The sequence below is a fragment of the Trachypithecus francoisi genome, unplaced genomic scaffold (genome assembly GCF_009764315.1).
Source record: "Trachypithecus francoisi isolate TF-2019V2 unplaced genomic scaffold, Tfra_2.0 Lachesis_group2, whole genome shotgun sequence".
Taxonomy (NCBI): Eukaryota; Metazoa; Chordata; class Mammalia; order Primates; family Cercopithecidae; genus Trachypithecus; species Trachypithecus francoisi.
In genome coordinates, this window is record NW_022681465.1 from 157,410,149 (window position 1) to 157,422,701 (window position 12,553).

Below are 12,553 nucleotides of genomic sequence, written 5' to 3' on the forward strand. Positions count from 1 at the left end.
AGCCGGGGCGACAGAGCGAGACTCTGTCTCAAAAAAAAAAAAAAAAAAAAAAAAAAAAACAGTTAAAAATACTGCAGTTTTCCCTTATATACATGGGATACATTCCAAGAACCCCAGTGGATGCCTAAAAACACAGACAGTACCGCACTGACATACATTGTTTTTTTCCTATACATACATACCTATGATAAAGTTTAATTTATAAATTAGGTACAGTAAGAGATTAACAACAATAAAATAGGACAATTATAACAATATACTGTAATAAACGTTATATGAATGTTGTCTCAAAACACTGTAATAGTTTCAGACTGTGGTTAACCTATGGCACCTAAAACCACAGATAAGAGTAAACTACCAAAATGTCAAAAAGTGACAGGTGTCTTTAAAACATGGCTACAAATTATTTAACAGTCTTTTTTCCTGAGTGTGGGCTGGACTTAATGACTTCCTTCTAATACAATAAAGTAGGCTGGGCATGGTGGCTCATGTTTGTAATACCATCACTTTGGGAGGCTGAGGCAGGAGGATCACTTGAGCCCAAGAATTTGAGACCAGCTTAGGCAATATAATGAGACCTCAACTCTAAAAAACATTTTAAAATATGTATTAACAGGGCATGGTGGTGCACCTATAGTACCAGCTACTCAGGAGGTTGAGGTGGGAAGATTGCTTGAGCCCGGGAGTCAGAGGCTGCAGTGAGCTGAGTTCGCACCACCACAATCCAGCCTGGGCAACAGAATCAGACTCTGTCTCCAAAACAAAACAAACAAGACAAAAACAAACTCCAAAAAGAATAAAGTGGAAGTGACTGTGTGTAATTTCAGAGACTAGTCATAAAAAGCACTAAAGCTTTCTCTTGGCTCTCTCTCGGATCACTCACTGTGGGGAAAGCCATCTGCCAGGTGCGTAAGGACAGGCAAAGTGGTGAAAAACTGTGAGGCATCCTATCAACATCAAAGCGAATGAGCCATCTTGGAAACAGATCATCCAGCAACAGTCAAGCCTGCAGATGACTGCAATCCCATGAGCGCCTAAGCCAGAACTACCTGACTAAACTGCTCCTGATTTCCTGACCCTCAGGAACTACGTGATAATAAATGTTTATTGCCTTAACCTGTTAAGTTTTGATTTGTTACATGGTAACAGATAAATTAAAAAAATGAAATTTGGCCCGGTGCAGTGGCTCACGCTTGTAATCCCAGGACTTTGGAAGGCCAAGGCGGGTGGATCACAAAGTCAAAAGATCAAGATCATCCTGGCCAACATGATGAAACCCCATCTTTAGTAAAAATACAAAAAGAAATAAGCCAAGCATGGGGCGCATTCCTGTCATCCCAGTTACTCGGGAGTCTGAGGCAGGAGAATTGCTTGAACCCGGGAGGTGGAGGTTGCAGTGAGCCGAGATTGAGCCACTGCACTCCAGCCTGGTGACAGAGTGAGACTGTGTCTCAAAAAAAAAAAAAAAAAATGACTTTATTGGCCAGGCACAGTGGCTCACACCTATAATCCCAGCACTATGGGAGGCCAAGGTGGGTGGACCACCTGGGGTCAGGAGTTTGAGACCAGCCTGGCCAACATGGTGAAACCCCATCTCCACTAAAAATACAAAAATCAGCCCAGTATGGTGGCGGGTGCCTGTAATCCCAGCTACCCGAGAGACTGAAACAGGAGAATCACTTGAACCCAGGAGGCAGAAGTTGCAGTGAACTGAGACTGTGGCACTGCAGTCCAGCCTGGGTGACAGAGCAAGACACGCCGGGCTAATTTTTTGAGCTAGTATGGTATCCTAGAAAGAAATGGCTTAAGGTTAATAGGACACCTGGGTTCTGGTCCTGACTGTAACTCCCACTGTGGTCCTGGACCTAACATCTTGTCTTGGAGTCAATTTCCTAATGACAAGATCAGATTGAATTCCTGATTTCCAACATTGTTTTCTGAACTTAAATTTAACATGATATGTCCAAAAGTGTTCTGTGATCAGATATGTTGGGGAACTTCTGGGTTTAACAAAGTTAAACAAGATTCCTTAAAGACTTTTCACATCCATGGCTGGGTTAGGTGGCACACACCTGTAATCCCAGCACTTTGGGAGGCCGAGGAGGGCGGACCACTTGAGGTCAGGAGTCTGAGACCATCCTGGCCAAGAAGGTGAAACCCTGTCTCTACTAGAACTACAAAAATTAGCCGGGCGTGATGGTGGACACCTGTAATCCCAGCTACTCAGGAGGCTGAAGCAGGAGAATTGCTTGAACCTGGGAGGTGGAGGTTACAGTGAGTGGAGATCACGCCACTGTACTCCAGCCTGGGCGACAGAGCGAAACTCCATCTCAAAAAAAAAAAAGACTTTTCACATCCTTTGAAGTGTTAACGAGTAGTCTATATATTGAGAGGAGGGGTATTGGTATGCACTAGGCAGATTTTTCCAAAACTATTCTGGAACCATCCTCTTGTAAAGAAGATTTCCAATGATTGTCTATCTTGATAAGCATATGGCAAGACCTCCAGTACAAAAGAAATAACTGCTTCAGTTAAGAATGAGAGAACAGTACTTACGTCAACTGCAGCATCCTCATCATCTGAATCTTGCAGACCAAGAGCTGCTTTTTGTAACTTCTTCCTCTCATTAGCCAAAGCTTGTTCTGTTTCATCAAACTTGAATCCCTTACCAGAGAACCCACTACTCTTTTTAATTATTTTCCCCTCCTTTCAAAGAAAGAAAACAAAGTTAATCTCATAGTAATAACTTTAATGTTTCGGAATTCATACTAATTAAATATTTTTCAAGGTGGTGTATGTCAATGTAATAAAAACAGTTCATCCAGCATGTAAGATAAACTAAGAGCTCTACATAGACACCACAAAATAGTAAGTTCAAGAAAAAGATAGGATTTTAGCTTTCATTTTTCCCTCTCTGAAGAGAAATAAAAATAGTACTATCAAAATTTCCAAGTAGGCCGGGCGCGGTGGCTCAAGCCTGTAATCCCAGCACTTTGGGAGGCCGAGACGGGCGGATCACGAGGTCAGGAGATCGAGACCATCCTGGCTAACACAGTGAAACCCCGTCTCTACTAAAAAATACAAAAAACTAGCCGGGCGAGGTGGCAGGCGCCTGTAGTCCCAGCTACTCGGGAGGCTGAGGCAGGAGAATGGCGTAAACCCGGGAGGCGGAGCTTGCAGTGAGCTGAGATCCGGCCACTGCACTCCAGCCTGGGCGACAGAGCCAGACTCTGTCTCAAAAAAAAATAAAAATAAAAAATAAAAAATAAAAATTTCCAAGTATTAAATAAAAAAGATTTCCAAGAATTAAATAATCAAGGTTTAGTCACATTAATGATTTCTAAAAGAGTAACATGGGTTAAAAAACTCACAGCTTTCTGTTGATCTTTGAAATCACTCCACAGTTTCTCTAAATCAGGAGGTACTGCGGTCCCTGACAATTCAAGAGCTTTAATTATGTCACCAGCATAGCGAGCTTGATCTTCTGTGATAAAAGTATAAGCATAACCCTAATGAATGATGAAAAAGTACAATTATTAGACACTAACAAGATGGATCCTACTTACATCACAAGATAAAATCTGATCCACCTAATAAATCCTCGAGATTGACAACATTACTAAAGAATTTTAAAAGTCACAAAAGAGTCTTACTAAATTACTCAATGGTTCAAAGTGAAATATCCAAGTTTAATTTTTATTTTATTTATTTATTTTTTATTTTTTGAGATGGAGTCTCGCTGTGTTGCCCAGGCTGGAGTGCAGTGGCACAGTTTCAGCTCACTGCAACCTCTGCCTCCCGGGTTCAAGCTATTCTCCTGCCTCAGCCTCCCGAGTAGCTGGGATTATAGGCGCCTGCCACTATGCCCAGATAATTTTTTGTACTTTTACTAGAGATGGGGTATCACCATGTTGGCCAGGCTGGTGTCCAATTCCCGACCTCAGGTGATCCGCCCGCCTTGGCCTCCCAAAGTGCTGGGATTACAGGCACAAGCCATCATGCCCAGCCCAAGTTTAATATTTTAAAATAACACAAACTAGAAAATTTCTAATTTCTTTATACAGAAGTAGAAATATATGCAATTGGCCAGACACAGTGGCTCATGCCTGTAATCCCAGCACTTTGGGAGGCCAAAAGGGGTGGATCATTTGAGGTCAGAAGTTCAAGACCAGCCTGACCAACATGGTGAAACCCCGTCTCTATTAAAAACAAAAAAAACTGAGCCAAGTGTGGTGGTGCACGCTTGTAATCCCAGCTACTTGGGAGGCTGACACAGGAGAATCACTTGACCCTGGGAGACAGAGGTTGCAGTGAGCTGAGATGGCACCAATGCACTCCAGCCTGGGTGACAAGAGTGAAACTCCATCTCAAAAAAAAATGAAAAGAAAAGAAAAAGAAACGTGTACTTTTACACAAATGCACAATTGTGTGGTCATACCTATTGATTTTGTTTTTCCTTTTTTTTTTTCTTGAGATGGAGTCTCACTAGAGTTTGCTATCTTCACAAAACAATATGACTTTGCTGGGTGCAATGGCTCACATGTGCAATCCTAGCACTTGGGGAGGCAGAGGTGGAAAGACAGCTTGAGCCTAGGAGTTTGAGGCCAGCCTGGGCAAAAACGGCAAGACCTTATCTCCACAAAAATGTAAAACACAAAACCAAAAAAAAAATTTGACCCAAACAGTCAACTGCTACAAATTTTTTTTTTTTTTTGAGACACAGTTTTGCACTTGTTGCCCAGGCTGGAGTACAATGGCACAATCTCAGCTCATCGCAACCTCTGCCCCCCGGGTTCAAGTTATTCTCCTGCCTCAGCCTCCCGAGAAGCTGGGATTACAGGCATATGCCACCACGCCCAGCTAATTTTGTATTTTTTTTTTTTTGGTAGAGACAGGGTTTCTCCATGTTGGTCAGGCTGGTTTCAAACTCCCGACCTCAGGTGATCCACCCGCTTTGGCCTCCCAAAGTGCTGGGATTACAGGCGTGAGCCACCATGCCCGGCCAACTGTTATGAATTTTAAAACATGGCTTAAGATTTTAATTCAGAAATGTCTAAATAGCCACCGCATTTGACCCATGGTCTGCTTTTGTACTGCTACAGGGCCACAAGTATTTACAGTTTTATAGGGTTATGAACATTACACACAACACACATGTACATAGAGAAGGAGAGAGAAAGAAAAGAATATGCAACAGAGCCCAAATAGGTTACAATTTTTAGTACATGGCCCTTTACAAAAAAATATTCTTGACTCCTCCCAATAGGCTAAAAGAATAAATGCCATCACTACTTATTAAATGTGTATAAGCAGGTGAGCTAAATTCTATGTGCATGAATTTTTCTCATCTATAAAATAGAGTAATATTATCTACCTCAAAGCAAAGTTTTAAGGATAAAATGACATTATATATGTAAAACACTTAAACAGTTCTAAGGATAAAATGACATTATACATGTAAGGATAAAATGACATTATATATGTAAAACACTTAAAATGACATTATATATGGCAGATAATACATTATCCATTAATGTAAGCTATGGCATATAAATATTATTTATTGCTTTATTATGCAATGTACAGGGTTAGAAAATTAAATATATCATAATCAGTGTCTCCAACAACAGAATAGTCTGCTGCCTCTAGAAGGAATGAATTAGACCTATACAGTTTCTAGAATACAGGTGAGTCAAAAAAGCAAGTAATATATATTCGTATGAATGATAGGGAGGTAAAGAGGGGAGTAGGAGAAATTGGTAGGTGTGGACAGGGGTATATTTTATGATCCCATGTTTTTTTAAAAATGTTCCTGAAGTATAAACATTTATGTGTCTGTGTATACAGATGGTCCCTGACTTACAATGATTCAAATTATAATTTTTCAACTTTACCATGATGCAAAAGTGATATGCATTCATTAGAAATTGTACTTTGAGTACCTATACAACCACTGTTTTTCACTTCCAGTATTCAGTAAATTACATGAGATATTCAAAACTTTATTATAAAATAGGCTTTGTGTGAGATGATTATGCCCAAGTATAGGCTAATATAAGTGTTCTGAGCATGCTGAAGGTAGGCTAGACTACTATGATGTTTAGTAGGTCAGGTATATTAAATGCATTTTCAACTTATGATGGGTTTATCGGGACATTGTAACCCCATCATAAATCAAGAAACATCTGTATAGAAATGTCTAGGTATGAGGGGAAAAAACCTAAAAGGGGAGACAAACTGTTAACAGGATCCGCCTATAAAGAGCAGCTAGGTATCTGATAATCTGAACAATACTTAGACCTGTACATGTATATAAATTATTAACATCAACCACTCTTCACACTATGTGGATTAAAGATTTTCAAAATGTCTCCATAACTCCTATTATCTACTCCTCGAAGTACTAAAGAAACACCTGTATTTTAATATAATGAAGATCAACCATAAAAAACTTATTTTTACCTTGTTTCCTGCTCTTCCAGTCCGCCCTGCTCTGTGTACATAATCCTCATAATGGTTGGGGCAGCTATAATTTACTACAAGAATCAGATGTTTCACATCTAGACCTCGGGCAGCAACAGAGGTAGCCACAAGAAGTTTGCAGGTCCCATTCTTAAAGTCATTTATGATGCTATCTCTGTCATATTGATCAATGCCTGCAAGTAAATTAAAGAGCTGTAAAACATGTTTGAATTAAATATTCCATCTCTTCTGACCAAGAATCTAAACTCAGAGTGAAGAACAAATTGACACATCCAACTCCTAAAATATAGAAAATAAAACACTAAGAAAATTTAATGGCAAGATTAAAGGTTATTGCTATTAACTCATTTATGAATATTTCAACACTGGTCTTGTATTGCCCTCTTTCTTCTATATAAGGTTTATATTTGCAAAGGCCCAATATCAGAATTGACTTAAACCTGTCTGGGAGCCAAAGGGAGAAAAGGCAGAAACATTCAGCCTATATTGGTAAGTGTTAGATCTTTCTCCTTTTCCTATAGGTTATTTAGAGCCCTGTTACTCAGTTTTGTCCAAGGACCAGAGCAGCATCACCTGGGAGCTTGTTAGAAATGCAGAATCTAGGCCAGGTGTGGTGGTTTAGGCCTGTAATACCAGCACTTTGAGAGGCCAAGGCGGGCGGATCATGAGGTCAGGAGTTTGAGACCAGCCTGGACAATGTGGTGAAACCCCGTCTCTACTAAAAACACACACACAAAAAAAAGCCAGGCGTGATGGCACATGCCGGTAATCCCAGCTACTCAGGAGGCTGAGGCAAGAGAATTGCTTGAACATGGGAGGCGGAGGTTGCCATGAGCCGAGATCATGCCACTGCACTCCAGCCTGGGAGACAGAGAAAGACTCTGTCTCAAAAAAAAAAAAAAAAAAAAAGGAAATGCAGAATCTAGGGTTATACTCCAAACTACTGAATCAAAATCTGCATTTTAAAAAATCCTTAGGTGATTGTCACATGCAAATTAAAGTTTGAGGAATACTGGTTTAAAAGTACCCAAATGGGTCTCTCTTAAATAAATGATCCAGTGACAAAGCAGAGTATAAAATACCATAAGTTCTATTACAACATGCCCAAGTGACAAAATATTTTATGATGAGGTCCCAGGAAACTCTGGTAATAGAGAAGGGAATAAGATAAACTCTCAAAACTTAAAACTCATGCTTTCAATGGGAGATTTCACAGAAAATCTGGGTTTAACATACAGACTGTTTAGCATGTAAATAATTACCAATATTAATTCCTAGTACTACCTAAAATTTTGAATGTACTCTTCAAGGATTGATTTAAAGGAAGTATTTGAATCACTGTCAAAGAAACTTAACTCTAACACTTCACCAAAAAAATCGCCTAAGAAAATTTGATGAAATCAGTATCAGCATAAATTTAAGTTTATAATTTAAAAATACCAAAACTTTTATTTTAGCCTAAGGTATCCTGACTACTAACATAATCACACAAAATTGATTCCTTGGAATTGAGTATAATATGCTAACTGAAGCAGCATATGGGATGTCAACCCAAAAACCATGAACCCCCTTTCCTTTTTAAAATAACCACAATTTAAGCCGGGCGCGGTGGCTCAAGCCTGTAATCCCAGCACTTTGGGAGGCTGAGACGGGCGGATCACGAGGTCAGGAGATCGAGACCATCCTGGCTAACATGGTGAAACCCCGTCTCTACTAAAAATACAAAAAACTAGCTGGGCGAGGTGGCGGGCGCCTGTAGTCCCAGCTACTCGGGAGGCTGAGGCAGGAGAATGGCGTAAACCCGGGAGGCGGAGCTTGCAGTGAGCTGAGATCCGGCCACTGCACTCCATCCGGGCGACAGAGCAAGACTCCGCCTCAAAAAAAAAAAAAAAAAAAAAACCACAATTTTGTTCACATACCAACCTAACACATGATCAGGTATACATCAAATGGGAGACGGGCCTAATCCCAGTCTCAAAGAGTTAATCATGCTTGGTGTACCCCAGCCCTTTTCGAACTTTCCGTTTTCAGGATGTCTTTTTTTTTTTTTTTTAAGATGAAGTTTCACTCTTGTTGCCCAGGCTAGAGTGCGATAGTGTGATCTCGGCTCACTGCAACCTCCGCCTCCCAGGTTCAAGTGATTCTCCTGCCTCAGCCTCCCCACTAGCTGGGACTACAGGCAACTGTCACCATGCCCGGCTAATTTTTGTATTTTTAGCAGAGACAGGGTTTCACCATGTTGGCCAGGCTGGTCTTGAACTCCTGACCTCGGGTGATCCACCCACCTCCCAAAGTTCTGAAATTACAGGCGTGAGCCACCACACCCGGCCTTTAGGATGTCTTTACACTCTTAAAATCAGTAAGGACCCGCACCCAAAGAGCTTTAGTTTAGGTCTTATCTACTTTCTAATACTTAATGTATTAGAAATTAGAACAGAGAGGCTGGGGGCGAGGCTCACACCTGTAATCCCAGCACTTTGGGAGGCCAAGGCAGGAGGATCACCTGAGGTCAGCAGTTTGAGACCAGCCTGGTCAACATGGTGAAACCCTGTAACACAAAAAAATTAACCAGGCGTGGTGGCAGCCACCTGCAATCCCAGCTACTTGGAAGGCTGAGGCAGGAGAATCGCTTGAACCTGGGAGGTAGAGGTTGCAGTGAACCAAGATCGTGCCACTGCACTCCAGCCTGGGCAACAAGAGTGAACCTCTGTCAAGAAAGAAAGAAAGAAAAGAAAGGAAGGAAGGAAAGGAAGGAAAGGAAGGAAAGGAAGGAAAGGAAGGAAAGGAAGAAAGGAAGGAAGGAAGGAAGGAAGGAAGGAAGGAAGGAAGGAAGGAAGGAAGGAAGGAAGGAAGGAAGGAAGGAAGGAAGGAAGGAAAGAAAAGAAAGAGAGAGAGAGAGAAAGAAAAGAAAAGAAATCAAAATAGAGGAAATTTTTAAATACTGGATTTGTTTAAAAATACAGTTCCTTGGCTGGACGCGGTGGCTCACACCTGTAATCCCAGCATTTTGGGAGGCTGAGGCAGGCGGATTACAAGGTCAGGATTTCAAGACCAGCCTAATCAATATGGTGAAATTCCGTCTCTACTAAAAATACAAAAATTAGTCAGGCGTGGTGGAGGGCGCCTGTAGACCCAGTGATTCAGGAGGCGAGGCAGGAGAATAGCCTGAACCCGGGAGGCGGACGTTGTAGTGAGCCGAGATTGTGCCACTGCACTACAGCTTAGGCGACAGAACGAGACTCCACCTCAAATAATAATAATAATAATAATAATAAAGGCAGTTCCTCTTCCAGGGGCGTGGTCTAGAGGCACTCAGAATGGTCAAGCATTTGACATACTGCCTGTCATAGGCTTTCTACAATACAGCCTTTAACAAAACTAGGCTGTCTGGAATCCCTGGTAATATAACTATTTACCTTTACTTATACCAAGAAAGTTGGGAAAGCACCAAAACCTGCAGGTGGCTTGTGCCCAGGCAGACTTCAAGGGGTTTGTGTTGTTAGATCTAACATTGTTACATGAATGCCCAAAACAAAAAAAAACATGTCAGCAGAGCCGATGGTGGTTCCATGTGTGTTAAATGTGATCATGACAGGATTAAGCATACTTTCCTTATCAAGGAACAGAAAATCATGGTGAAAGTGTTGAAGGCGCAAGCACAGAGTCAGAAAGCTAAATTTTTTTCTTTTTTTTTTTTTGAGACGGAGTCTCACTGTGTCCCCCAGGCTGGAGTGCAGTGGCCGGATCTCAGCTCACTGCAAGCTCCGCCTCCCGGGTTCACGCCATTCTCCTGCCTCAGCCTCCCAAGTAGCTGGGACTACAGGTGCCCGCTACCTCGCCCGGCCAGTTTTTTGTATTTTTTTAGTAGAGATGGGGTTTCACCGTGTTAGCCAGGATGGTCTCGATCTCCTGACCTCGTGATCCGCCCGTCTCGGCCTCCCAAAGTGCTGGGATTACAGGCTTGAGCCACCGCGCCCGGCCTAGAAAGCTAAATTTTAAAAATGACTTTTGAATAAAAATTAAAAGACTAGAAAAAACATAGCAATGACATGTTAAAATAAAAAGTACATTTTTGTGAAAAATAACTTTTCCAGAACAATAAAATAAGTACATTAAGACAAAGGGGCCAGCCTGGGCAACATGCCAAGCCCCTTCTCTACAAAAAATTAGCTTGGTGTGGTGGCATGTGCTTGTAGTCCCAGCTCCTCGGGAGGCTGAGGTAGAAGGATCACCTGAGCAAAGGGAGGTCCAGGCTGTAGTAAGCTGTGATTGTGCCTCTGCACTTCACCTTGGGCAACAGAGTAAAACCCTGTCTCAAAAAAAATAAAAAGACAAATGGCACTGATTTACATTTTTGCCAATCTTTTTCAGGTCAGGCTTAATAGAAGATAACTGGAACGTCATATCTTCTATATTCAATCTGTCACAATATACCATGCCATTCAACCTGTAGCAAACCCTGCACACTAGAGAGAATGACAGTGAAAAAGGCAAATAACATCACTGGATTATTAAGAAAATACATATAGTCTTATAAACCTCCTGACATCTAAGGGACTCTCAGAGGTCCTAGGATAATATTTTTTCTTACATTCGGCCAGGTGCAGTGGCTCATGCCTGTAATTCCAGGGCTTTGGCAGGCCAAAGTGGGCAGATCACCCTGGGCAACATAGCAAAAACCCATCTTTACAAAAAATACAAAAATAGACTAGGCATGGTGGCTCATGCCTGTAGTCTCAGCTATTCAAGAAGCTGAGGTGGAAGGACAGCTTGAGCCCTAGAGGTCGAGGATGCAGTGAGCTGTGATCACACCCCTGCACTCCAGCCTGGGAGACAGAGCAAGACATTAAGAAACTATCCACGGCCAGGCGCGGTGGCTCAAGCCTGTAATCCCAGCACTTTGGGAGGCCGAGACAGGTGGATCACGAGGTCAGGAGATCGAGACCATCCTGGCTAACACGGTGAAACCCTGTCTCTACTAAAAATACAAAAAACTAGCCGGGCGAGGTGGCGGGCACCTGTAGTCCCAGCTACTCCGGAGGATGAGGCAGAAGAATGGCTTAAACTCGGGAGGCGGAGCTTGCAGTGAGCTGAGATCTGGCCACTGCACTCCAGCCTGGGTGACAGAGCGAGACTCCGTCTCAAAAAAAAAAAAAAAAAAAAAAGAAAAAAGAAACTGTCTCAAAAAAAAAAAAAGAAGAAGAATCATTTGTCATTCTCTTTGTCTATGAATGAGGCTTAAGCATATGGTATGACAGAATTCTGGCCAAAAAGATAAAAGTGGTATTAAAGACAAGTATTATGGGAAACAACTTCCTTAATATAAAAACACACATTTACAACAATGTAGGAGAAACTCTTACTGGACCAATCCCTCCGGCAGGTAACAACTATGAGCTCTGGGCAAAACAAAGAGCAACTACATAAAGACACTAGAGAGTGACTAACAGCAGCAGAAATGGGAAAAAAGTTGACACTCGGAAGAAAGTATTGCACTAGCAAAGTGTAGAGGATTGTATTTATTTACTTATTTATTTCAAACTCTTTGCTCAGAGGCAGGCCCAGCACAGACCAAGCGAGGAAGTCAAAAGTTGAACAGGAACTCAGAGTCTTACAAGAGAAACCACCAGAAAGTGTTCAAAACAAACTCAGGACTAGGAAACAGAGGAAATAAATCCTGAAAAGAATGTAGTAGAAAGCCACAACTGTGCATACATATGCTGCCCAAATATCTGGCTGACCCCTAAACTACAGATTCATGAGGCAAAAATCTAAGCAGTTGGGATGAAAAAAAAAAAAAATTAAGAGATTTCAGGTCCAGGCTCGGTGGATCAGGCCTGTAATCCCAGCACTTTGGGAGGCCAAGGCGGGTGGATCACCTGAGGTCAGAAGTTCCAGACCAGCCAGGCCAACAAAGAGAAACCCTGTCTCTACTAAAAACACAAAAATTAGCTGGGAGTGGTGGCACGCACCTGTAGTCCCAGCTACTTGGGAGACTGAGGAAGGAAAATCGCCTGAACGTGGGAGATGGAGGTCCAGTGAGCCAAGATCATGCCACTGCACACCAGCC

The 12,553-nt window shown here is 42.0% G+C and overlaps 1 protein-coding gene across 2 annotated transcripts in view; it reads right to left on the reverse strand.

Annotated features, from left to right (window-relative positions):
- DDX46 (DEAD-box helicase 46) overlaps positions 1-12,553 on the reverse strand; it is a 79,025-nt gene that overhangs the window by 15,326 nt on the left and 51,146 nt on the right. For both annotated transcript variants that reach the window (XR_004430059.1, XM_033181176.1), the window contains exons 16-18: positions 6,463-6,656; positions 3,372-3,509; positions 2,557-2,706 (exon numbers count right to left, since the gene is read on the reverse strand). Coding sequence is in view for 1 of the 2 variants with exons in the window: in XM_033181176.1 (XP_033037067.1) it covers positions 2,557-2,706; positions 3,372-3,509; positions 6,463-6,656 (482 nt within the window). In the remaining variant the exon portion in view is untranslated. The remainder of the gene's footprint in view (positions 1-2,556; positions 2,707-3,371; positions 3,510-6,462; positions 6,657-12,553) is intronic.